A 27,727-nucleotide genomic window follows, 5' to 3' on the forward strand; every position below is an offset into this window, starting at 1 on the left:
AGATTGGTATTATAGATATATATATTTGTTGAAATTTTATTAATTGCTCACAAAATTATTTTTTGATTCAATCATTAGGGTTAAAGTCCAATATTGAAGCTCGGGTATATATCAGTTCCAGATATCCTGCATTTTTTTAAGGAAGCAGAACCGAAACCAACCAATTCCTAAGATTTGAAATCGGAACAGGAACTGGCCGGTTTCGATTTCTAGAAACCTAGAAACGGAACCTAAAACATAGTTTTTAGTTTCAATCAACTTTTTAAAAAATAACAAGTACATCCCTAAAAAATTACTCATACACCCCCAATAGTTTACAAAAATTACAATTTAGTCTTAATTCCTATCTGGTACCCAAACCTCAATTTCGATTCCAGTTCAAGCACTGTAGGAATTGAAACTAGACCTGGGAATTCTCGATTCTAATTTTTTAAAATCGGAACGGGACCCTAATAGCAATAGGGCTAATTCCGGTTCCTACCCAAAACTAGTGGGTGGAATCTGTCGGTTTCAATTCTATCCTTTACCCATGCTCACCCCTATATATATAGTCTTATTCCAAATAATGATCTAATGATACTTTTTCACCCAAAAAGTTTCAAAATAAACTTTACTACCCATATGTTATATTCTATTAATAATTTTCGTTAAATACAGTGATATTTATTCTAAAGACAAAAATATCCTTCTCACACCAGTTGGCGCTCACGTGCATTGGGCTTGCGCGCACTGACTGGGGCTTTTCGTCAAGTTCTCGGTGTGCACCCGAGAGAAGAAGAAGATGGAATGGCTAAGGAAGGTGGAAAAACCAGGAAAAACACCCACAATCAAGCCAACAAAACTCAACACACCAACAACACCAAAACAACTATCAAAATGCTTCAAAAAAGCTCCAAAATAATTAAATCGCAAAACCCAACGGCGGTGGAAGATGGTTGGTTTACACACAACAACAAGGCAAACAAAGGGGGTGGTGAGGATGGCAGTTGGGTACAACAATGTGGCTGAAATCGCGCCTGCCAAGTGGAGCAAGAGGCACGCGCAATTGGTTAGTGACGTCAATCACGCGATTAGGGGGGCTAGCAAGGTTGATGGCGATGGGGGTTTGTCAGCTAATGGAGGCAAAAAGGTTGGTGCTATTGAGTGGGATAGACGTCGTGAGGAAAGTCCATCCTACCTTTACTTATAAGAGACTTTTGACCATCCTAATCTTCTTCACAATAAAATTTACTAACGAAATTGTGCTTTGGTAATAAAATTGTATTTTGAAATTTTTTTAAGTGAAAAAAGCATCATTAAACTATTATTTAGGTGGGAAAAAGTCGTTTACTCTATAATCAACTTATTGAAGTTGTAGTTTGGTTATACCCTCCTTACCTTTAAGCTATAGTTCAAATGAACTTTTTTTTTTTTTTTTTTTTTAAATTTTAGGATCTTAAATTGGTTAAACCCTACTTGTTCAAGAAGTATGATGGATGAGACATCCATCTGAGGTTGCATAAACAATGTTTTGTTTTGGAATGAAGCAGTGTCCACATAACATTCAAGAAGATTAGGTTTATATTTGGGCAAGGCAAATGAAGCCCAAAATTGGGCCAGGAGGAGGACAGGGCTTGGACTAATTCTAAACAAAATGAACTTGCCCAATTGAGACGACATTGTAGCTTATGTAAAATGATGACCCAATTTCCACCTCATCAATTGTTCAAAAGTAAAACTATTTAATTGAAACGAAAAGATTTAAGATTCCTTCAACTTGACATATACGTACTCAATGCAATGGTTTTATGATCATTATCAACATTATTCCACTTTAGAAAAACAAAAGTCAAAAACAATCACTTTGCCCTTTAGTCCAATTCTCCAACCATCAATCAATCAAACCCAAGATTCTATTGCCTCGTCAATTCAAGACTTTTCTTTTTTTTTTTTTAAATTAATTTTTCATTGAACCCATGAAAGAATTGTGGATTATATGCCTAATTAATCAGAGGTTGCTGCTTGTACAATTAAAGCTAATCAGAAAAGTTTATTCCTAAATTAACCAATCAAAAACCAACCCACATCCCTCAAATCAATCATCTTTGTTTTTTTGTTTTCTTCTTTTTGATGTCTATGTTTATTATTATTATATTTGCTTACATATGGGTATGGGTTTAGCTTTATGACGATGCCACTACACAACGATTACATCATAATTGTATTTAGTTAATTGCTAGCAAATCAATATAATAATAAAAAATCAGAAGATTTAATTATAGGCTTAACCACATTTTTCCACCTGAAGTTTGCCCTAACAACAATTTACTATCCAAAAAGTTTGAAAACGACAATTACCCACCCATCGTTAATATCTATACGATAATTACCCACATGCCATTAATGTCGTAGATTTCGTCGGCTGAGGTGGGGTGGTTTGTCACGTGACTGCAATGGAGACAATCGCGCAATTGAGGGACTCAGATGGGCAGGGAGGCGAAATTCGACGATTGGGGGCAACTGTTGGCGGGGAGAGTGGAAGGGCTGTTGATTGGGAGATGTCGATTGTCAGAAAGGTAGTGAAATATTGATGGAGATACCGACGGCAGAGGAGGGGGAGATGAAGAAGAAGAAGAAAATGGGAGGAGAAGGGAGAGATGAGAAGAAGATATATATTTTTTACTATTTATTTTATATATAGGGCATAAAATGATATAATTACCCTTTGACTACTTTTGAATTTACCATCATATCTTTCTGCAGTTCAATTTAATGGACAAAATTAATGGTTGATGGGTAATTGTCATTTTCAAACTTTTTAGATAGTAAATATGTTAGGGAAAACTTCGGGTGCGATTCAACCTTTAATTATAACTCATAATTTAATTTCGTTCTTAGAGCATCTCCAATGGTGCTCAAGAGCATATTTCATATAAATAAAGAGTATCTTCATTAATTTTAAAATATAAAGAACATAATTTTTATTCAAATCTAATAGACTCTTTAAATTTAATGAAGATACTCTATATTTTTAAGAAAGAGACTTAACGTGAAAGAGAATTAATAAATAAAATACATAGGAACTTGTAGTTTATTAATTAAAATTATGATAGAAAGTGAAATTTGACTCTCTAAATGTGGAGAATCAAACTCACTCTCTAATTTATATTTTAAAGATAAAGAATCTATTAAACTCTTATTTTTATGGATAAACTCTTTATAATAAAGAGTTTAAGTAATCTCTTAGATTAAAAAAATACAAAATCAGTAGTAGTTTTAACTTATATCTCTTCATATTCCTAGCTATGTCATTCGATTTGCTTGCATCACTTGTACACTCTAACCTAATCTACTCCCACTTCTGCACGTCATCGTTTTGGATTAAATGGCTCTCTTTAAATTTGAGTTCATCAAAACTCATAAAATCCCTAATTGGGGTTTACTTGAGTATTAATTATCATTATTTAAATGTTAAACTATCATGTTGGTTGGTAAGATAAATAAGAGATAAAATAACACTTTAATGACAGTGAAGTTTAATATATAAATAAACAAAGCGTGGTGGAATAAGCGCCTTGAGTTTACTGATATCAGAGCACGGGTTCGAGTTACGGGAGGGTCAAAGCCAATTAATGACAAAAACTGAACGAGTGTCTGTCTGTCTTGTGCTCCCGCGCTAAAATTGCCTTTCGCTAACCATAATGGTGTTCGAAATTAAGGCTCGGTTTAGTTCATTATTTTGATAGTTTTTAGAATAATTTTTTGAAAAAAATTAAATTGGATAGGTATTACGATGTAAAATTTAAAAGTTAATAAAAATATCTCTTGTGTTTGTTTATTTACTAAACACCCCTATAATAAAATATTAAAAGTTAACAAAAATACCCCCAATCTATCCATTAAATACGGACAGCCGACTACCACCGCCGGAGGGTGGTCGGAGTATTTTTGCAATTTCTAAAAAAAAAATATTTGGGGGTGTTTAGTTAAATTAACAAATTTAAGTGGTTTAAAAGAAATTAAAAAAATATAGAATAATATTTTAGGAATAATGACATTTTATTGTTTAACTTTTTTGGGAATACTAATAATAGTATTCTCAAAAGCGAATCAAACGAAGCCTAAGTTATTGAGACCATTTGCTTGGAATAAAAATATATTATTTACAAGTTTTACTTCGATAACGTAAACTATCTGTAATATAAAGTGTGTTATATAATCAAATTTTATAATAAAAAAAAGTGTGATTTATAATGTAAACATGGAATTCATTATTTTGAATATGTAACCAAACATAAAGTATAATATTTGTTTATATCTAACATCAAATTTATGATAGATTGACATGGAAGTATATATGGTGCATCTGTTACATATGGGTTCATTGGGTATCACTATATTAATATTATTACTAATTCTTTATTATTGTTATGTAATACATAAAAAGGAAAATAAAAACAACCCTTATATTTGTTATGCGGATAAACAAAATAAAACTTAAATATCACTATAACCTTTTTGGAATTTAGAAAGAATCAGCAATGGATTGACCGAGTGATAAATGCTTGGGGCTAAAGGGTTTGCTTCCCTTATGGTCTTAAGTTTGAATCACAAGAATGGTTGATAATATTATTGGTTACGGATCGTAGGGTTTATCCTGTTTCGAAAGTCTTGTTCTAGATCGAGAGACTTGTCGAGACAAGATATGCATAAGCTAACCTAAGCATCCCCGATAACAAAAAAAGTTTAGAAAAAAAAATTAAGAAATTTGAAATAATTATTGATTTTTATAATTAAATTGAAGATTTATTATTTATTATATAAGATCCGTATTTTTATATAATAAATTTATAGAATATATGATGTAATGTTAGTACAGTATTAGGGTTGCTTAACATTGTAGTGGTGATGATGAAATGGGTGATGTAATGCTTAAGTAATTTGTTTGTACTCTTAATTTTTATAACGATAAAATACAACGTGAGCTTCAAGTGTGTATGCGTAAGCTTTTCATTGGACGATTCATATTTGCACCTTCACTATCATGGGCCCTACTTCAGTGGAGCCTGACACCCAAGAATATATCAATTTAGGTCCCAGGCTGCTTTCATTAACCCATGGTGGGTCCCCATATCTCCACCTCATCCCCCCACCCCTCGGAGGCGCGTTCCTACACACTCACCCTACATAATTCTTTATTTAATTATTATAAAATTAATTTTCTTGTCATGATCACTCACAATTATATCTTAAAAGCAGCCTTAGACTTTGATCAAAATTAGTTTTTTTATTTTAAATTAAAAGCTGATTGTTTTATAATTGAAAAAGAAATATGTCTTTTTATATATATATTTTTTTTTTTTTTTTTTAAATTATTATGAGATTCAGTTTAGGTGAATTGGGATAAGATAGGAAATAAATTATATTATTTCTTCAATGTAAAGTAAAGAACCTAAAAATGAGTGTCGGATTAAAGAAAATTACACTTAAATTAAGTAATACTATATTTTTTATTATTATTTTAAGTGACATTAACATATTATTTACCATACATTAAAGTTACAAAATATGAGACATTATTTGGAATAAAAGTCTGAGATATTATTTAAAAAAAAAATGATTTAATTAATTAAAGTGAGAAACACGGACAATAAGAAAAGGGTAAGATAAAAGGAGAAATGAAAACCCCAAAAGGAAGGCAAGAGGAGTAGTATAAATAGGTGGGTGGGATTAGGTTGTTGGCGTTATTGTTGAAGTATAGTTTAATTAAATTACCCACTTTGAAACTCAAATGGGAAGGCAGCCTTGTTGTGACAAACTCGGCGTCAAGAAGGGTCCTTGGACTGCTGAAGAGGACAAAAAATTGGTCACCTTTATTCTCACTCATGGCCATTGTTGCTGGCGGGCCGTCCCCAAGCTCGCTGGCCTCCGTCGCTGTGGCAAGAGCTGCCGCCTCCGCTGGACTAACTATCTCCGCCCTGACCTCAAACGTGGCCTTCTTAATGAAGCTGAAGAACAACTTGTCATTGATCTCCATGCTCGCCTTGGCAATAGGTCTACTTTACTATATATTCTTTTTTAATTTCCCTGGATGTAATGGGAATGTTTATGTTTTTTTTCTTTTTCTTGTTGTTATTAACGTGCAGTTTTGGTTATGTTTAGGTGGTCTAAAATTGCAGCAAGATTGCCAGGAAGAACGGATAATGAGATCAAGAATCATTGGAATACCCACATCAAGAAGAAGCTTATTAAGATGGGAATCGATCCGGTTACGCATGAGCCTCTGAAAAAACAAGAAACCGGTACACAAGATAATAATAATCCTGAGGCAGCTGCAAAGTTTGATGTTAATAATGATCAGCAGGAGGAGGCAAAAGTGAGCTCTCGGACTGAGAATTATTCAACTGATGAATCGAATTCCAGGTCATTGGATCCAAACAGTAGTGATGACGACCTGTTGATGAGTTACATGTGGTCAGAGACATTTCTTGATGACACTTCATGGAGCTTCCCAGCTGCCAGAGAAATAGAATATGGTGATCAATTTGGAAGATTGTCTTCATCAGAAGAAAACTGTTCATGGTTGATGGACTATCAAGAGTTTGGAGAAGGTGAATTTGGGCTTGGAAATTGTTTCAATGAAAAGGACATTAATGCAGTACTAGACATGGGGAGCAAGCTATGACAATCCATATATTCAATCTTCTGGAGTTGTTATGTAAAAAGAGAAGCTTCAGGATTTCTGGACAACCATTATTTACTTCCAAAAATTTCTGCAGAAGAACCAAGAAGAAAACAAGTGTTTAAGAAATAAATTTGGTTTCTTAAGCAAAATCAAACCATATCTGTTTTTCTTTCTTTTTGTTCTTGTCTGGCATTATATTATCATCTTATCAACCTGAAGGATCTGCAATTAAAAGAAGGAGATATTCCACCTAAAGGGTAACCCCACTCTTTTCAGAGCTGTGAGGTTGAAGAAACAAATGCAATACTTGAATATAAATTAATGTAATTAAATGTAGCTTTGCCTCTTCTTAATAAAGTAAAAGAGAAAATTATAGGATGAACTTTTGTACTTTTATGATGATCTTCTCTTGTTTATGTACCATATTATTATTTTATTGTGCCCAAAATAATTAAGTAATGGGGTTGTAAACTTTGATACTCAACTCTTGACAAATCTAGTTGCAGTCCAACCAATTTTAAATTTTTTCAAAGTGTTTTTTTATAAACAATATTTTAGTCTCAAAAGTACTTCTTCTATAAGCCTTTCATAACATTTCTAATTTACTTCATCACTTGATACTTATTCTTGAGAAGCACTTTAAGCAGTTGGTTGTTCGGGGGTGTACGGATTAGCTTAAACACACCTCAACTAATTTTGGGATCCTGAAATTAACAACTGTGTAAACCTTCAGTGGCCACTGCTATTAGAAGACAAAGTGAATCAAACTCAAGACTTTTTGAATAATACACTCAAAAAGTTTTAATTGACCACTCGAACACTCAACTGGTTCTTGACAGTATTTGTCAACGCATTATCATTTTTATTTCAATTATCAACCCAACAATTCAATCTCTTATTATACAATAATGCATTACGAGGAGCAAAATTAATTTATTTTAATATGAAAGTAATAGATAACAGATTCAAANAAGGGTAAGATAAAAGGAGAAATGAAAACCCCAAAAGGAAGGCAAGAGGAGTAGTATAAATAGGTGGGTGGGATTAAGTTGTTGGCGTTATTGTTGAAGTATAGTTTAATTAAATTACCCACTTTGAAACTCAAATGGGAAGGCAACCTTGTTGTGACAAACTCGGTGTCAAGAAGGGTCCTTGGACTGCTGAGGAGGACAAAAAATTGGTCACCTTTATTCTCACTCATGGCCATTGTTGTTGGCGGGCTGTCCCCAAGCTCGCTGGCCTCCGTCGCTGTGGCAAGAGCTGCCGCCTCCGCTGGACTAACTATCTCCGCCCTGACCTCAAACGTGGCCTTCTTAATGAAGCTGAAGAACAACTTGTCATTGATCTCCATGCTCGCCTTGGCAATAGGTCTACTTTACTATATATTCTTTTTTAATTTCCCTGGATGTAATGGGAATGTTTATGTTTTTTTTCTTTTTCTTGTTGTTATTAACGTGCAGTTTTGGTTATGTTTAGGTGGTCTAAAATTGCAGCAAGATTGCCAGGAAGAACGGATAATGAGATCAAGAATCATTGGAATACCCACATCAAGAAGAAGCTTATTAAGATGGGAATCGATCCGGTTACGCATGAGCCTCTGAAAAAACAAGAAACCGGTACACAAGATAATAATCCTGAGGCAGCTGCAAAGTTTGATGTTAATAATGATCAGCAAGAGGAGGCAAAAGTGAGCTCTCAGACTGAGAATTATTCAACTGATGAATCGAATTCGAGGTCATTGGATCCAAACAGTAGTGATGACGACCTGTTGATGAGTTACATGTGGTCAGAGACATTTCTTGATGACACTTCATGGAGCTTCCCAGCAGCCAGAGAAATAGAATATGGTGATCAATTTGGAAGATTGTCTTCATCAGAAGAAAACTGTTCATGGTTGATGGACTATCAAGAGTTTGGAGAAGGAGAATTTGGGCTTGGAAATTGTTTCAATGAAAAGGACATTAATGCAGTACTAGACATGGGGAGCAAGCTATGACAATCCATATATTCAACTTTCTGGAGTTGTTATGTAAAAAGAGAAGCTTCAGGATTTCTGGACAACCATTATTTACTTCAAAAATTTCTGCAGAAGAACCAAGAAGAAAACAAGTGTTTAAGAAATAAATTTGGTTTCTTAAGCAAAATCAAACCATATCTGTCTTCCTTTCTTTTTGTTCTTGTCTGGCATTATATTATCATCTTATCAACCTGAAGGATCTGCAATTAAAAGAAGGAGATATTCTACCTAAAGGGTCACCCCACTCTTTTCAGAGCTGTGAGGTTGAAGAAACAAATGCGATACTTGAATATAAATTAATGTAATTAAATGTAGCTTTGCCTCTTCTTAATAAAGTAAAAGAGAAAATTATAGGATGAACTTTTGTACTTTTATGATGATCTTCTCTTGTTTATGTACCATATTATTATTTTATTGTGCCCAACAATAATTAAGTAATGGGGTTGTGAACTTTGATACTCAACTCTTGACAAATCTAGTTGCAGTCCAACCAATTTTAAATTTTTTCAAAGTGTTTTTTTTTTTTTATAAACAATATTTTAGTCTCAAAAGTACTTCTTCTGTAAGCCTTTCATAACATTTCTAATTTACTTCATCACTTGATACTTATTCTTGAGAAGCACTTTAAGCAGTTGGTTGTTCGGGGGTGTACGGATTAGCTTAAACACACCTCAACTAATTTCGGGATCCTGAAGTTAACAACTGTGTAAACCTTCAGTGGCTACTGCTATTAAGGGTCAAGGTGAATCAAATTCAAGACTTCTTAAATAATACACTCAAAAGTTTTAATTGACCACTGGACTACTCAACTGGTTCTTGACAGTATTTGTCAACGCATTATCATTTTTATTCAATTATCAACCCAACAATTCGATCTCTTATTATACAATAATGCATTACAAGGAGCAAAATTAATTTATTTTAATATGAAAGTAATAGATAACAGATTCAAAAAAATACGGTATGCTAATTGACTATTAAATGAAGAAATTAAAAATCAGTCGTAATCCAATGTGAGAAAATCTCGAATATCACCTTTAGAAATTCCACAAACTATCAAAATAATAATAATAATAATAATAATGGTCAAAAATAAATATCTACCAAAAATTAAAACCATTTTTTAAAAACTATATAATATGTGAACAAGAAAAGAAGAATAAGCAGTCAACCTGATCATAACTCATGGCAGAATATTCTTAAAATATGAATAAATTCAAAGAAAATATTGATTTTTTTTTTTTGCAAATTAATGTTTAAAATATTTGTATAAAAAAATATCATCACAGATTCAAAAATGCATTCCGAGGAGCAAAATTAATTTATTTTGATGTGACAGTAATATATAACAGATTCAAACAAAATACGGTATGCTAATTGACTATTAAACGAAGAAATTAAAAATCAGTCGTAATCCAATGTGAGAAAATCTCGAATATCACCTTTAGAAATTCCACAAACAATAATTTTCCATGCATGAAAACTTTAAATATTAAAAAAAAAAATGGTCAAAATAAATATCTACCAAAAATTGAAACCATTTTTTAAAAGCTATATAATATGTGAACAATAAAAGAAGAAGAAGCGGTCAACCTGATCATAACTCATGGCAGAATATTCTTAAAATATGAATAAATTCAACTAAAATATTGATTTTTTTTTTTTTTTGCAAATTAATGTTTAAAATATTTGTATAAAAAAATTTCATCACATTCTAAGGAAGTAAGCAACATAGACATATGAACTAATGGATCAACATCAGTATCACAACAATATGAATATAAATATATATATCACAGTCATAATAATTATCTGTATTAATGAGAAATTTAATTAATACAAAATTAAAGGGTCATCGATTGATTTCAATGGTAGCTTGGTCACGTTGATCATTACCACATCTATTTAATTTCAACTAGTATTTATTAATAGAGTCGACTTTTTCCCATACAAATAATGGTTTAATGACACAATCTCACCCACATATTTTAAAATATCATTTTACTACCTAAAATTATATTCCGACGGCAAACAGAGAGCAAACTCGGTCCAAGCTATTAGAGCTTTTGAAGAGAAGAGGCCGATGAGTCTTTTGGTGGTGAAAAGATTAGATTTTGGTGATTGAAATTGATCAGAATTTGACTTGGGAGGTGGTTATGCAATCCCTAATCGCTTGATTTCCAGTTATTGGTAAGGTCAACAGGGGTAGGATTTGATAAGATTTGGTGAGTCATGATCGGGAAAAGAATGGTAGTGGTGTGGGGTCACAACGATGCCAGAATTAGAAACAGAATACAAATTTACATAATAAAGTGGTATTTTAAAAATCTATAGATATGAAAGTATCGTTTAGCCATTATTTAGATAAGAAAAACTCAGTTTACTCTTATTAATAAAACAAATTAATAGAAAATTACGTGCTCCTGAAAGTTGGCAATGCCCACAAAACCATTAAGCCATTAAATCTAACTTTAAACAGATTACAGTAGTATAATATTTTTCAAGTTTCTGCTATAATTGGCTCTTGGTCCTTAGTGTATACTGGGGACGTTGCACACTTAGCGCTTTACAGATAAGCAAATTTCCAGTGATCCCAATTACATATTTGTATTTAATCTATCTTTTCTGCTCCACCAAGTCCAAGAGGTGATGATTATTTAGCAAATAAAATTAAACAAGCTTACTCATCATAATACAAGACAAAATTTCTGATTTTTAACAAATTTGGTATGAGGTAACTATCATAACATGATCCACTAATAAATGGTGAATGTGGAGTGGAGTACACCGCTGGAATTAAGGCCTGCTCCGATGGTAAAAGCAGCATCGGCCAACAAAGACAGCCGGGGCAGGCCTTCTTCGACGCAAAATTAGCATCATCTAAAAAAATGTGCCTTGACACTAAACCGTATGTCAGTACAAAACACTTAGTAAAATTTGAAACTCAAATGTCTTTAAATTGAACTTCTACAAGATGTAGTAAAAAGTAAGGAAGGTCTCTGAAATCATATAAATCCATTGAATTTGAAGATATATAAGATATATAAGATAAATGTCTTTCCTGTCCTATTATATTTTAAGTTGTGGGCACCATGTATTCTCAAACAGTCATAACAATTTTTCAAGTTGTTCCCTTTAATGCTATATAATATATGCTCCATCAATGATGATAATCTTTAAATTATAAAGTTTTGAGATTGACCCCTGAGAAAGCCTTTTAGAACATTAAAATAAGTGAAGATTAAAAGAACTGTAGAACAAACAAGGGAATACAAAAGTCGATGGTCCCCTTATAAAACTATGAAACATGATGGTTAATTACTGAGTAAGAAGTAAGATATTTATATATGTATAAAGAGAAGAGCTAGCTGGGAATGGATTCAAAAGATGAAAGAGACTCTTACAAATAAGAAACTACATCAATGGCATATGATATTGATAATGATACTCCAACCACCATTGCATCATTTAGAAAACAACAACTAAATTTTTTACTGCCGTTGTATATGTAACATAAAATGTAGGTCTTTTCTTAATGTTATCATATAACCTAAGACAAGGAGCCTTATTTGTTTGAGACTAAATGACGAGAATGCGTGATTAAAATATCTAGAAATGATGTTTTCCTGAGGTAGGAATGATGTTATATATTGTTGTTGTTAGTCTCGTTTAGGTTTTTTTTTAATCATATCCCAAGGCATGTCTTATGATAAGATGTCTTTGTTTTTGTGTTCTTTTGCTTGCTCCTCTCATCTCGTCTCCTATCCTTCCCATGCTTAAGATAGACAAACAAGAGAAGATTATATTCTCAGCCTATTAGGTATATGTTTTCGTTCCCATCACAAGATTTGTCCTAAGATTTGATGGTCAGCTTTTTTATAACCTCTCTGTATATGTTTTCTCTTTTTTAATGATACTATCTTTTTTAATGATACTACTTACTTACCAAAAAAAAAAATCCAGAAACGACATAAGAATTTAGAGCTTCCTAATTGGAGATATCCACTTACGATCAGTTTGATAAAATTTCAAGCTCTCTATCATTGTTATAACATTAGATGATGTAACGTATGAAGTTGGCAGCTAGTGAACCATGCTCCTTTATTCTTTCTGTCCCAAGGAAGAATGTGGAATGCCAACTCACTTTGATGATGATTTGGTCACAGATAATATTAGTGCAACACTGAGAAGAAAGTTAATATTTTTTAAACCTCTTGCACTCTTTTATATATATTGGCCTGCAGGCTACCAATAAGAGTTAAAAGAAGGGCCTCTTTGTGCTGTACTATCTATTATATCGATCTATCTTAGTCACCTATAAACTGAAGTGCATTACAAGAAAAAATCATTCGGCAATGAAGATTTATGGCCATTCATTTTTAAGACCATGCCTTCAGTACCATCAACGAACATTTGCATAAACAAACTGGAGGAACAGATTTATAAAAATCTTATTCAAGAAAATTTCGAAGAGCATAAAACACCTCGTATCTATTTAATATGAATACCTCATGCCTCTTTTTACAATCCTCTTCGGATTTCCACTGAAGTGCCGTTTTTATATTATGGTTCTTCTCGATTATGTCATACTACTATTCTATGGACACCCATTAAGGAGACCCCTAAAAAACAGTTAGCAACACCATAATCAAAAAACAAAAAGAAAAAGAAAAACTGCACGTGTTAATAGTGTGGCAGAATTCATGCCAAAACCAATCCTAGAATGGGGCAAAAGAATTTCAGTTGTCTTTATTTTAAGCCTAAGTAATTTATCTTTCCCCAGCCACATGAAGGTAATTACAGAAAGCATAAATTTCAACTTTCAAAGAGAAGGGGGCAAAGGTCATGATAAGAGGAAAAAGAAAGAAAAAAAAATTATTTAATCTCTCAATACTAAGTCACAGAACCGGCCATAATGGCAATAAATATATGTCCATGGAACAACCAGGAAAATCATAGCCTAAAATAATATAATCTCACAAAATTTTATCTATTAGAAAGATTTTTGTAAATATATACAAAGAAAAGAAAACCCTCTATTTATTAAAAGAAAAAGAAAGAAAAAAACCATGACCTGTTCCAATGAACTGCCATTTTTGGCATGGATGATCCTAGGAGGTGGATAGGCAGCAGGATGACTAACTTCAGGTCCATTTTCATCATAAGTTGGTGAGCATGGACTGAGACCTTACAACCAGAGTGTCCACCTATTTTTGTTAAATAAAAAAAAAAAAAAGGAAAAAGGAAAAACAGATCAGCATCTTCTTGAACTTGTCATGAGGTTGTGGTTTTTCTTCAAACCATATATGAAAGAGCTAACTAGATGTCTGATAAGTGAGAGTATATACATGCTGAAGTAACCATGTGATCACTTTCATGGAACAGGTGGTTTGGAGGCTTCTTTTGATTCCCTGGAGCTCTTTACCACCATATCATAATTGATAGAAGCCAGCTGCGACAAGTTCTGAGCAAACAAACAACATGTCAATTCTAATATCAGATTGTAATTTCATAAAAATGGAGCGGATATTTGATGTTTAGCACCATAATCATAATTAAAACATTTTTGTTGCAGCACTATTTTGGTCCTCAATGTTTAGTTTAAACTTCAATATGCTCTTTGAAATTCTGATTTTATCATTAAAGTGACCAGTATTCCAGATATATGAACAAGTAGTTAACTAGCTTCACTAACTTTAAGAACACATAGCTTTCATCTCTCCCTCCTCCATGTCAATTTTTTCCCTCTTATGCCTCTCCCTAGTCTATTAGAGAGATCTGTGGAGATCCTCAAGCTTCAACTAAGGCTGAGATTTCCACTTAAGATTTGGCCTTGGCCCCCGTAATATATAATTTATTTTTCAATTTGCTATTGTGTAAGAAAAAGTAAAAATAAGCATTTTCACCATTTTTAATTTAGGTTTTTTATTGGGCCAAAATGGAAAAAATTTAATTTGGCTCATTGGGGATTTGTCTCATTACGTTGATAGGCTTTGAATCTGGGTACAAGGAGTGGTTACTGGCATTTAGCCAATCCCTATCCTAGTCTCCAGCCCCTGTTTAAAGTTCCAGGACCAAGGCTGAGGACCACTGTATACAAACCTATCCCGGGCTTTTACAACTTAATGTAAATGACCCTTGAGGACCAAAATTGACTACATCAATAGCTTTCATCACCTAATTTGAACATTAGAGTTAGACTGATTGAACCAGAGGTCCACAGGATCAGTTCAAACTTGACTAAACTTGGAAAACAGACTAAATTGGACCAAAGGAAAAGAATATATCAATTCAAACCTGACTAAATGAAGTCTTGAAGGAAGCTTTCAAGAACACAAAAGTATTTTAATTTCTGGTAAGAAAAATATAATTTTGATTCTTTCCTCCCCTCGGCCTTACCCCTTTTCCAAGCGCAATTTGTCTAATTGATGATAAGAATATGACGCAACGGCTCTTAAATTAAATATTGCAAAACTTAAAAGTTATACATCTATTCAAAATCTTATGCAAGCAATTACCTTGTCAGATTAAGGAAAGTTATACAAACCGCAACAAAGATTCATTTCCATCTAATATAATAATTTTTCTCATGACAATAGAATATAAATTTAAGTGTGGAAGGTTTTACCTTGAATGAGAAATTACTAAAAGAGTACTGCAAAAGAGTTGAGGAATTGAATTCTGCTAAACTGCCACATTCATCCCTCTGTTGTACAAGAAAACAACAATCAGAATAATAAAATATTGAGCACATAGGGCTGCCAGAATCCTCATCAAATTCGAATGGAAATTCTCATAAGATTTTTGGCTTCAGTTCCTCATCATATCTTTGAGTTTTACTTTGTCTACATAGTTCCATAGAGGTTGGGCGCTTAATTGGCATTAAAACAATCAGATTGAAGCTGTTGTCAAATGGTATCAGGCCACGGTTTGACCTACTGACAGCCCTATGTGCAAAGAGTTCCATGGATGATCAGGATAAAAGTATGTTCTCACATCCTCTTCATGTGTGATGCTGAGTGAACCGCTGCTGCACGAGTCTGTCATGTCATCAAAATCACTACCTCCCTGAAAATTTTCCTCTTCTGGATTCCACACATAACGGCTCACAAAGTAACTAGTATCAAGAGTGTCTGCTACTGGTATGAACATAGCCTGCAGCAAAGAAGGGTAGTTACAGAGTAAGGAAATAGTTGTTAAGAGTTTACTTAAGACTTTTTGTCTTGCAAGGATTTCAAGAATTCTAAAATAAGACCTTTTGCATTTCAAGCGTGTCCCAGCTGATATCCTTGAAGAAAGGATGTCTCTTCACCTACCAAAAAAGTCTGCTTAGTTCCTGAAATCACAATATAATTATAAATAAGCCTTTGCTAATTGTTGTGAACAGTTTACTTCTTTGGCTCCTGTTGCTCCTAGTCTTTGAACTGGATTTTCAGTTAACAATCTGAAAGAAATCAATTACAAATGTGTTAATGTAATTTGCATATCATGCTCATAATGATTCTAACGGGCGCAAGAATTGTCGACCAAAAACACATATTCTCTTTCAATATGGACGTATCAAGAACATGCATTCAAGGAAATTACTTATACAGACTGAAGGCAAACAGACATAAAATGTACAAATCCTTTTATAGAACTTACTTGTCAATTAAATCATAAGCTTCATAGGTCATTTCCCCAGGTATCTCAGGCCAGGGTATATCTCTATTCATTATATTGTCAAAAATTTGCTGCAATCAACCGGACACAGTTGTCATGAGGCCAAGTTGTACCCTAGATGACAGTTTGTTTACAAGAAAGAAGAAACTGTGTTTGGAATCATTTAAAAGTTAATCATATTCAGATGGCCAACCTGTGGAGTTTCTGCATTGAATGGTGGAATACCAACAAGCAGCTCAAATAGAATAACACCAACAGACCACCAATCAGCGGTTGCACCTAGGAGGAGAAAAAAGTGGAGCATCAAACAATCATTTTCTCGTTTCTTATTTATGCGTGCTACCCTTTAGCAAATAACTTGCTTACCATGTCCCATGCCAAGAAGTATTTCAGGTGCCAAATAATCAGGAGTGCCAACTACTGAATGCTTTTGGCGCTGTTCTCTATTCAATGAAGGTTGAGTTTTTGGTTCTTCTCCAAGAAATCCAGCACCACTGAGTGATGAACCTGCTAAGTCGTCTGTGCTGTGGATAAGACCAACCTTAGAGAGCCCAAAATCTGTCAACTGTAGTAGAAGAAAGTGTGAGGTGACAATTAACATAATCATTACTGTATAAATGAAAACTGAAGAGATCAAACAGCATAGCAAATATGCAATACAAAACAAACAGTCATAGATGTCATGTAATCTTAGGAATAAGTAGACACAAATCAACTCAATTCCCACATAAAAACAGTAAATTCTGACATATTATGTAAATGAAGAATAGTTGTACTGCTGATTATTCCAATACCATTAAGGGTAACTGCTCATTTTCTTGATTGCATTTGTTAAAGGCACTAAAGAAAAATAAAGGATTTTTTCCGTTTCCTAGAACAATATTGATTTTGCGCCAGCTACACAATGCTGCCATACTCTAGTCATTGATAAATTGATAACGAAGGTAAAGAAAACAGTGAGCGTTGAATAATGAGCCAATATAATGGAATATTTCCCCAACCATCTTCAGTGTTCAAGCTTAACAAAATGGAAACTATGAACTAGGTTGCAAAATATTGACCTTGATGTGACCATCTTGACCAATTAACAAGTTGTCTGGCTTTATATCTCTATGAATGACATTTGCAGAGTGCAAATACTCCAAAGCAAGAACCTGAGAAATAATAAACAAACTATGTGTACTATTGTGAGAAATTTTTATCAAGTTAGCACAAAAGTCCTCAACAATTAAGGAATATGAATATGTCCTTACAAGTTCTGCAACGTATACACGGGCCATATCTTCATCTAAGCAACCAAGGTTTTTCAACAGAGAGTAGAGATCTCCACCATTTAAATACTCCATGACCAGATAAAGATTTTCCCTGCAAGTGAACGAGTAGAAAAACCGGACCTGTTCATCATCAGATCATTTAGTATTAGATAATTATCAACGTAATGCATCTCTAAAATTATTCAGCATCAAGGGAATTTGCTAACCACAAAAGGGTTGCGAACTGATATGAGGATATTGCGCTCAGCCAAAATACTTTCAACTGCGTTTTTACGAATCATATCAGCCTTCTTTAAGACCTGTGACAATTCTTGTAACAGATTAATTCTCAAGGATGAAGACCATTTTGGGTCAGTTAACACTTATTCTTTTCTTTTTGATAAATTACACAAGCATTAAACACTTTCAGAATACACAGGTGTACATACTAACACAGGAACATACATCCAGTAATTGAATCATATTTCAGATAAATGGACTAAAGATATATACAACATTTTCAGTAGCCAGATATATAAATGTTATTCGATAAACTAAAGAGCTGCAAACATAAGCAGGGCAAGCTATATGTTACACACCTTAGAACCAGAAACTTCCCAGAATAACTAAACCTAATAAGGGCAGAAACTAATGACCTGGGAGCCAAGAACTTATAAGTATTGCTTTGCCATTGAATGAAAACCTCCCTTTACGCCCTTACAATAAGGAAAAGTTGGAATTAATATATATTTTTCTTCTTCTTATTTTGATGGTTTTAGGAGATAATGATCACCTTAATCTGCAATGGGAAGTAAACTATAGGAGTTCCAATGTAAAGTTTTACTTCAATTGTCAATATCTAATATTAAATTCTACTCAGAAACTAGTCATGGTTTGTTTCATAACACTAAGAAGCAGGTAATATTCTATTTAAGGTCAGGATCCCCAAATAAGCTCCCCATATAATTCATATCATGACAAAACAGTAAGTTCTTAGCAATCAAATAGCATATAAGACACTTTGATACTACGAGTACCCCAATTGAATCCACATTTTTATAATGCAGGGTGTCCCTAACATCATATACACTTTGAAAAGGGTATACAGAGAGAAAAATGGTTAAGCATGTCTTATTGGCTTCTATCTATATGAGTCAGCCAATTCCTGGAGATATGGATAGTTACCTTTATAGCAAATAAGTCACCAGTTGCTCTTTTTCTGGCTAGGAAAACTCGCCCAAATGCCCCTTGGCTGATTGGTTTTATTATGTCAAAATCTTCTATGGATGTTCGATCCTTAGAACATGGATTGATTGGGCTCGCACGCAGACTACGCATCGGATCTTCATCCATTGAACTCTCTTCTTCAGCCATGGCATTTGATGAGTCTGCCTTTTCATCTTCTATCTGTCCACAAAGATATGCATATTTCTCCCTGTAGATTTTCGATAGTTATATAAAGATTTGAGATATTATATGTAAAATAACAAACCAACAATCGGAAAAACATATGATAATGAGATGATAACAGAAACTAAGAAGTCAAACTGTAGATTTGTTGTTAAATATCAATTTACTCAATTGAACTACTATAAAGAATATCCACCCCCAACATATTTTTTCACAGCAACTAGAAACATTAAACAAGTAAAATTTGGAATAAGAGATTGACTTACTGCAATAATTTCTCTATACGCCGTCCAAAAGTTTCTACCAGAAGGGCATCCACCTTCCTATCCTGGATAACGTATTTTAGATCTTCCAAACGATCAAGCATTTTCTCCAGTGTACCATACTCACAATAATTTAACTTTGCAAGGCAGCGTGCTATATCCAGTAACTTGCTTATCTGTCATCCCAAGATAACATTAGAAAATGAAAATTACAATAAAGAAACCTCATGGTTTTACAACGCAAAAAACCAAACGGTCATATTAATTTGCTATTAGAGTTATGAGGATATCCATTACAACTATCACGAAGATCGTTAAACCAAAATGATGATAAAAGATAAGTGCAAAAAGAATAAAAAGTTAATATAACAGCTTACCTGCTGGGAGTTTTGAAGTTCTGTTAGAGTTCGTTGTCCACTCAATAGCAATTCAATCTGGCTGGTGCGTGGTGTTAATAATGGTGATCGCGGGGTCAAGCTTCCTGGTGATGGGGTTTTTGTGCCGACATCAGGAACAGTCTGTGTAGAACTTTTGTCACATGATATTTCGGGCAAAACATTCAGATCTTCCATGACAAAAGCATGTTCAGCTTCAGAAACGCGCTCAAGAATGTCTTCGGAGCATTGTCGACGCAAGCTAATTGTCTTTGATGACATCTCATTTAAATCGTCATTCATACTTGTTGTAAGCCCTCTTGAAACTTCCGAACTTCCTCTTGGGGAATCAGTGCTTCTGGGTGTGCTCTTCGGTGTGCATGAATCCATTATCTTTTCAAGAGTTTCAGCAACTCTTTCAAGACGTTCATTTACAGTTAGACCTTTCAGGTCACATCTGTCAGTGATCGTGCATATTCGAGAGTGCTCTTCAACATGCACAATTGGTATTTCTACCTCACAAATACGACAGATCATCGAATTTTCAAATGTTACATGTTGATGATCCCCCCAGAATCCCCAAGAAGCCTTCGGTGCTTCTAAGGATGGGAGATGGAATGGCGCATCCAAATTTCCAGTCCCGTCATCACTCACAGCTTTGTTTTGATCCTTGGTTCGAAAGGGCTCTGATTTCTCCTTAGAGGGCGTATCAACAGCATCCGAGCCCTTACGATTTCTCCTAGCTCCAGATGGAAGTTTCTTCCAAGAAGACATCCTATAGCCGCTTGTATTTGAATCAGTACTTTTGGCGGTGCTAACCTCCACATTTTCAGTTTCACCACTCAGTTCGTCATCTTGATCTTGTTTCAAAATCTGACTGCCCTGTTCCTGCCCATGTGTCTTCTTCCTCTGCTTCTCATTCACCACCTTCCCACCAGTCAATGGGCCACTAAAGTCCTGCTGTGCAACTTCCAATATTTGCTCTGGATAAACTCCAAGATCGCTAAGTTTGTGTAGTCCCAAAATGTTATCTTGTTCACAACCAGACTCTTTCTGAAACTGTACAAGCCTAGTACATCGAGTGAGGATAAAAAGTAGGCGGGTATGGGCTTGTTTGAGAATCCCCATCGGTAGTTCTTGACGTCTATCATCTAGAGTCTGAACAATATATTCACATTTCACCCAAAATTCAGTTGGTGACATCGTAGCACATTTTTGAGCTACCACCAACAGATCCTCCAAACCCTCCTTCCATTCAGGATGAGTATCTGAAGCCTTTTCCAGGATACCCACCAAGTCACCAGCTAGTACTCCCAAGTCAGCATTAACTTCCTCCTTCAACTTCTCAAACTTTGCCCGGATTGCTACCATAATCTCCTGTAGAAGTTTTTTGGACAAATATACATTGTTAACATAAAGAAAATATAGTTACAAGTCTTAAAAGATCAACATTCTGTTAACAAAGTACACTCTGCATATACAATAAGCCAGGATTTCTACTTGTAAAATCGAGATGCAAAAAGGACAATGTTAAATGAATCTTAATTTTGAGGCTTTGAAAGTGCAGTATATAAATTATTTTTTGTTCCATTTTATCAAGAAGTTTCATACATCAATATACAACCCAAAAACGAAAATATTAGTGCGCTAAATAGGTCTCTGAAAGTGCATATATACCCCCATGTGGCCCAATGCTCGGGATTTCCAAACGGGAAAAGGCCGTACTCCCTTAGAATTGAGTTCATGAGAGAAGCTCTTGATTTCTGAGGCTTTCTTCTTACGGCCACTAGTGACACGCAGTATAGCCTGGAAACGTGGCGATTGCATTTCCTTGGCAAATGCTGCATGATTAACCTGTAAAAGCAACCACGTAATCAACCCCACTTACCTAAATCTCTCCATTTAACAAACTTAAATACATGTTGTGTATCTAAATAAACCCAAAAAAAAAAAAAAATTATTACCTCCAACTCTGTATTGAGAGGTGATGTAAATCTTAACGATTTTGATTGACTCCATTGAACCTTTTTCCCTATGAAACAATTACGAAAAGCTGAATCAAACAATGTGTCCTATAAATTTATAGAAACATTTCAGTTCAAGTTTTCAACAAAAAGTAAAAATAAAAATACCAAAAGCTTTCAAGAGAATATTTATTTACATGTGTGATGTGTCTTTAAGGATATACATTAAATTCATTTAAAAAGTTTTAATTATTTTTTTTCATATATTGATATCAATAATAAAAAATAAAAAACACACATTCTCAGGAGACTTGGTGAAAAACTTCAGCTACTAGCAACATAATTCGTAAACAATCATTTTTGTTAATTATTTAATAAAAAAAAATGAAAGCTCAAATTAATTTCCCGTGTTCATCATATTGACCAATAAAAATCGACAATTGAGAACCTGGTTCCGTCATGGTCCTGGCTATTTTGCTTTCAGTAGGAGCAACGAATTTAGGCACCGTTTCAGCGTTAACCTTATCGTTCTTGGCCTCATTCTTGAGATTCGGAAAACCAGCTGAAGAAGAAAATCTAAGAGGCGATGGAGACGACGCGGATCTCGTTTTAATATGGTTTAAACCAAGAGAAGACGCTAAGAGTATAGCCGACTTCTCGCTTTCCGATAGCTCCTTGTTACCTTTATCATCATCATTATTATTGTTATTATTATTAGTATCTTCCAGCTCATCATTCTTGCCGCGACGAATCGGGATCGGCGGAATCTTCCTCAGCATCTTGGCACGTGCCGATGACGGCGAAGACACCGACGGTGTCGGCGTTGATGGATCTTGGTTATCACTGGACATTGAACAATTGGCTTCTGTTGTTCATGGCATCATCAAAGGACAAATTGAGAGAGATTTACTTTTAATATAAATTAAAATTAAAAATGGAAATTTCGCGAGAGATGGAAAGACAGAGCGTGTGTGAGGTTTTCGCGGGAATTGAGGGATTGAGGAAGACATTATGAGCTTTTGGTTAATGGTATTGTAATTATTGAAAATATTCTGTTTTGGAAACGTGCGTGCATGCATGCGTCGAAGGATGATTATGGTTAGTCATTGGTCAATCTGCGGTTAGTAAGATGAACATGAAACGGTCACCATTTAATTATATCCTTGGTTTCAAACCATATTTACTCTGTGAATAAATATGGATTGGGTTAATTTTTTTTTATTTTTTCGTAACGGTTTCTTTTATTCTTGGCACGATTATGTTTTTGTTAGATTTCTAACCAATTACAAGTTTGTTTGCTAACCAACCAACAAGCCACTTAGCATAACAATATATAGCTTTCATTTTATATTAAATAAGGTTAAACTATATTGTATGCAAATAGAAACATGTGAAATAGATTATTATTCTTTAATTTATAACGACGTAATTATTGAGAAATAGATTATATAAGGTTTGCATTAATGACACTTTCCCAATCCAAAAAGTTTCAAAATACCACTTTCCCACCCAACATTTATATTCCGTTAATACCCAAAATTAAAATACACTTCACTTTCTCAACCAGCATTCGACGAGTTATTAAAAGTTAGGGTAAAAAGGTTTTTGTAGAGTGGAGGCCGGTGGATCAAATGGTGGTGATTGATTGAATATTCACTCCTGGAATCAGCCAAAAATTAGCTAAGAACATAAAACTCTGCTTTGCAATGGCCAACAATCGGTGAGAAATCAGGTGCTGTAGTGAGAAGAGTTTTGTAGAGAGGAGACCAGAGATTCAAATGGTGGTGACGGGGAGAATTTTCGGTATTGTAATCGGTCGGAATCGGCTCTAGGTAGCAATGGAATCTTAACTTTAGGTGGGAAAGTCGTATTTTGAAACTTTTTAGGTGGGAAAGTGTCATTAAGGCAAACCTTGGGTGAGAAAAGTCATTTACTCTATTAAAATAATGACCTCTATCTTTTTTTCTTTGTTTTTTTAGGATTGCACTGAATCAATATATACGAATATAAATTTGTGTCCAAATTTTTGCATCCATAATTTTTTATATTATTATTTTGTTTTGTATAATTCAAATTTTAATTAAATGAAATATAGGTTATCGAAACTATTTAATTGTACAAATTCTTATAGTTTTGTTCTATATTAATCATTCAAAAACTTAACAAAAATATATATTAATTTATTTATATTAAGAGTATGTTTGGAATTGTTGCAGCTTTGAAAATTAATAAATTATTACCACATATTAAGAGTATGTTTGGAATTGTTGTAGCTTTGAAAATTAATAAATTATTACCACAATAACAATGCTTTAAAACAAGTTATAGCAATAAATGTACAGAAAAATTAAAGAAGTTGAGAGAGAAGAGATGTTCAGTGTTTTATAGTGGTTCAGAGCTTTGATCAAGAGTCTCCTACATTGATTTTTTCAAGTCAACATCCTTGAAGTTCCACTAGACTCGGATTTTGCCAATTACAATAGTTTGGCATGATTTTGCCTTTGTTTTATAGGATTTCACCAAAGAGATGTATACAAATGTTATTGTGAAAGATTGCCTCTAAGCTAGGCACTACTCACATTTCCAGAGATTTAAGAAATTGTGTACAGCGGATGGTTTTCCAGAGGCAATAGCAAATATTTTTCCAGCAATTAGATGGAAGTGCTACTGATTTTGTCATGGGAAGTTTGGCATGGCTAAGATGAAGGAACTAGTTGCAAGTTGGGTGCTTATACATGAGCATCCATTCGCAATTGTGGAGGGGGATGAATTTAATAATATATAAGATATGGGATGCCTCAATGGGAGAAGATAAGTTGCAATACGCGCAAAAATGATTGTGTTGCTTTGTATGAAAGTGAGAAGAGAGATTGAAGACTTTGCTAAAGAGTGTTGACAAAGTAAGCTTGACGACGGATTTATGGAAGTCAAGCAATTAAAAGTTTGAGTACATGGTGGTGAGGGGGCAATTTATAGATGGTAATTCAAGGTTGTAGAAATGTGTGCTGAACTTTGTGCATATACTACCTCCTCGTACTAATGTTCAGATTATAGACTTGATTTATAAGTGTTTGAAGGATTGGGGTTTTGAAAACAATGTTTACACGATCTCAATCAATAATGCCTCAAGTAACAATACGACAACCAGAATATTGAAAGAGAATTTATCCATAAACAATAGGCTCATCTATGGAGGGAAACTATTGCACGTTTGGTGTTGTGCACATATCTTGAATGGTCTTTCTAAAATAAAGTATATTAGTGAAGATATACATGACAATGTGGCATATGTCAAACAAATGGAGAGCAGGCTTATCACTTTTGCAGAGATTGTCCAACTACCCACTCCTAATATGCTAGTCTATTGTAAAAGACTTAAGGGTGTGAATTAGGGGATTTTGGTGTAGTAGCCAGGAAGGTTCTTGTGTGTGAGGTGTTAAGAATGGTTTAGGGAGGGATAGATGGCATTAAAGGAGTGGATGATTGAAGAATTCTGTTATCAGGAATAGAATAAAAGGGGAGACAATGGGATATGGAAGGACAGAAAAAGAGAAAAGTATAGAGTGGGAGGTTGTTGGCCCTCGAAGTCCAGCACTACCTAGGAGGAGTTGGCTCTCGAAGACCAACATTATTTTGATTTCAAGTTTTGGTTTATGATTTATTTGATTTCCTATTTTGGCTAGTTTTGTTAAGTTTTTGTTGTTGTGTATTTTGTGTTGTTGGAATATCAATATATGTGCTAGTATTTCTAGATTTTGGCTCTTGATTCTTGTTGCTTCATGGGTTTAATTTGATTGTTTGCTTGTTATTTCTATTGTGGTTGGCTGGCATGGGAGTGGCATCCATCAATTGGTATCAGAGCGGTTTGGTTATGGGATGGTTGGTACAAGAATGGAAGTTAGAATAGAAAATGTTGAGAGGGAAGTGTCAAAACTTGGAAGAGATATTGATGCTATTTGGGATGGTTTGATGGAAATACAAGCTTGGATGAGAAGGAAATATGAAGAAGAAGTAAGGCGAATAGGTAGAGAGAAATTTCCAGAGTCATTGGGAACTATTCACAATCATAATCTGGGAAATCAAACGGAGGCAGAAGGGAACAACACTTTGGGGCAACTAGGCGTGGTAGAGGTTAATCAAAGAAAGTTTGAGCTGTCTCAGCCTTGTTAAGTGAAGAGGAAGAAGATATTTTGAGGGCTTCTTTTGTAAATGGGCTGAAATATGAAATTAGGGTTGAAGTGAGGTTAGGCCAACCCAACTCATTAGTCCAATTAATTGAATTGACCCAAAGAATAGAGGAAAAAACTTGGGGGCTTGGGAGGATTTAAAATTTGGTCTAGGCAAACATGGGAAAACAAATATAACTGGGCATGAGCTTAGACAAACTGAAATTGGGTTGGGACTAATGGGAATTGGACCAGCAGACTTGGAGCTTAAGCAAGGAACCGGGTCAGGAAAATTTGGGTCGAGGGTCCATTTCCCTTATATCAGAAACAAATCGCACGACTCCAAACTTCGTCCTTTCTCCAACCACCCAAAGTACTCCACAAACTCATCACCGAAGCGCCAATCCTGGGAAGAAGCATCATCCAATGCAACAACAGCTATCGGTCATCGGAGTACAAGCTCGGCAACGCTTTGAATGATCGATTCTAACTTCCCTCAACTGTGAACAACCCTTTTCTAGCGATGGACAAAAGATGAGGAAAAGTTGGGTAAAGTAGAAGAGGGCGGTGAAGGAGTAAAGGAGCGGGATGGTGTAGGGTAAACCATTTCCATCTTCCCACCTTGAGGACAAGATGGTACTGCTCGGGGGGGTTTTGATGAGACCCACTCCTAATACGTTGGTCTATTGTAAAAGACTTAAGGGTGTGAAGTAGGGGATTTTGGTGCAGTAGCTAGAAAGGTTCTTGTGTGTGAGGTGTTAAAGATGGTTTAGGGAGGGACATATGACATTACGTGACTGGGTGATTAAAGGAATTCTGTTATGAGGAATAGAATAAAAGGGGAGACAGTGGGATATGAAGGGGTAGAAAAAGAGAAAAGTGGAGAGTGGGAGGTTGCTAGCCCTGAAAGTCCAACACTACCTGGGAGGGGTTGGCCCTTAAAGACTAACATCATTTTGATTTCTTGTTCTTGTTTATGCTTTATTTGATTTCCTGTTTTGGCTAGTTTTGTTAAGTTTTTTTTGTTGTGTATTTTGTGCTATTGGAATATCAATATAAGTGCTAGTATTTCTTGATTTTGGCTACTGATTCTTGTTGCTTTCTAGGTTTAATTCGATTGTTTGCTTGTTATTTCTGTTGTGGTTGCCTGGCTTGGGAGTGGTATCCATCACTATTGCGTTTGCCTAATCGGAAGCTCATTATGGACTGTAAAACGAGATGAAATTCCACTTATGAGATGTTGTTTACTGCATTTGGGTTCAAGAATGTCTTCCTAAAATTCAGAGAGAAAGACCCACATTATAATTGTTGTCCGCAACCAGAAGACTAAGAGAAAGTGGAACAAGTTTGTGAGGTACTAGAAGTGTTGAATACAATTACTAATATCATCTACAAGAGTAATTACCCGATTGCCAATTTGTTTCTGAGTGAAATATTTTGAGTCAACGTTATGCTAGATAAAAAGTCAATGCACCGAAATGAATTCATTCGAGATATAGTGAAGCAAATAAAAAAAAAGTTTGACATTGAGAGGAATATAATCTGCTTAAGTGTGTTGTTGCTGTTATGGATCTTAGGTGCAAAATGGCAATGCTTGACTTTTGTTTCCCCCAAATGTATGAAGAAGCAAAACTAGGGGCAAATTATGTCAAGGTTAAAGGATGCCTTGTACGAACTTTACCAAGAATATGTGGCTGACTCAATCTTCCAACAATGATAAAAGTGCTGAGAGCATCGTGGTTGCTCGGGTGAATGTACAAGCGACACCTCCTACATCTGGGTTTGCATTATTTATCCAACATTTGAAGACAATTCAAACTATTCCACAAGAAAAATCTAATTTAGATAATTACCTAGAAGAGGGAGGCTACATTTGTAATGAGGGGGATTCAAATACATTTGATGCACTTGAGTGATGAAAAGTGAATACGTTGAAGTATCGTATCTTATCCAG

At 34.6% G+C, this 27,727-nt stretch overlaps 3 protein-coding genes across 3 annotated transcripts; 2 read left to right on the forward strand and 1 right to left on the reverse strand.

Moving 5' to 3' along the window:
* The first annotated feature begins 5,740 nt into the window (after nucleotides 1–5,740).
* Nucleotides 5,741–6,664, forward strand: LOC116124277 (protein ODORANT1-like). Its single transcript, XM_031409968.1, has 2 exons — nucleotides 5,741–6,033; nucleotides 6,142–6,664. The coding sequence occupies exons 1-2, from the start codon at nucleotides 5,771–5,773 to the stop codon at nucleotides 6,662–6,664; spliced, it is 786 nt and encodes a 261-aa protein (XP_031265828.1). The 5' UTR covers nucleotides 5,741–5,770.
* Nucleotides 6,665–7,726: 1,062 nt separating this feature from the next.
* LOC116124291 (protein ODORANT1-like) lies at nucleotides 7,727–9,122 on the forward strand. The gene is made up of 2 exons (XM_031409997.1): nucleotides 7,727–8,032; nucleotides 8,141–9,122. Exons 1-2 carry the CDS (start codon nucleotides 7,770–7,772, stop codon nucleotides 8,658–8,660), a joined length of 783 nt encoding a protein of 260 aa, XP_031265857.1. The 5' UTR covers nucleotides 7,727–7,769; the 3' UTR covers nucleotides 8,661–9,122.
* A 4,933-nt stretch (nucleotides 9,123–14,055) lies between these two features.
* On the reverse strand, nucleotides 14,056–22,458 carry LOC116124278 (probable serine/threonine protein kinase IRE). Its single transcript, XM_031409970.1, has 17 exons — nucleotides 22,056–22,458; nucleotides 21,608–21,675; nucleotides 21,321–21,473; nucleotides 19,647–21,020; nucleotides 19,273–19,445; nucleotides 18,782–19,031; nucleotides 17,824–17,916; nucleotides 17,597–17,737; nucleotides 17,405–17,497; nucleotides 16,710–16,908; nucleotides 16,537–16,622; nucleotides 16,326–16,414; nucleotides 16,074–16,125; nucleotides 15,937–15,993; nucleotides 15,678–15,836; nucleotides 15,310–15,387; nucleotides 14,056–14,145 (listed from the first exon to the last, which is right to left on the reverse strand). The coding sequence occupies exons 1-17, from the start codon at nucleotides 22,456–22,458 to the stop codon at nucleotides 14,056–14,058; spliced, it is 3,558 nt and encodes a 1,185-aa protein (XP_031265830.1).
* Nucleotides 22,459–27,727: the final 5,269 nt, after the last annotated feature.

This window comes from Pistacia vera, unplaced genomic scaffold, assembly GCF_008641045.1.
Source record: "Pistacia vera cultivar Batoury unplaced genomic scaffold, PisVer_v2 Contig151, whole genome shotgun sequence".
Taxonomy (NCBI): domain Eukaryota; kingdom Viridiplantae; phylum Streptophyta; class Magnoliopsida; order Sapindales; family Anacardiaceae; genus Pistacia; species Pistacia vera.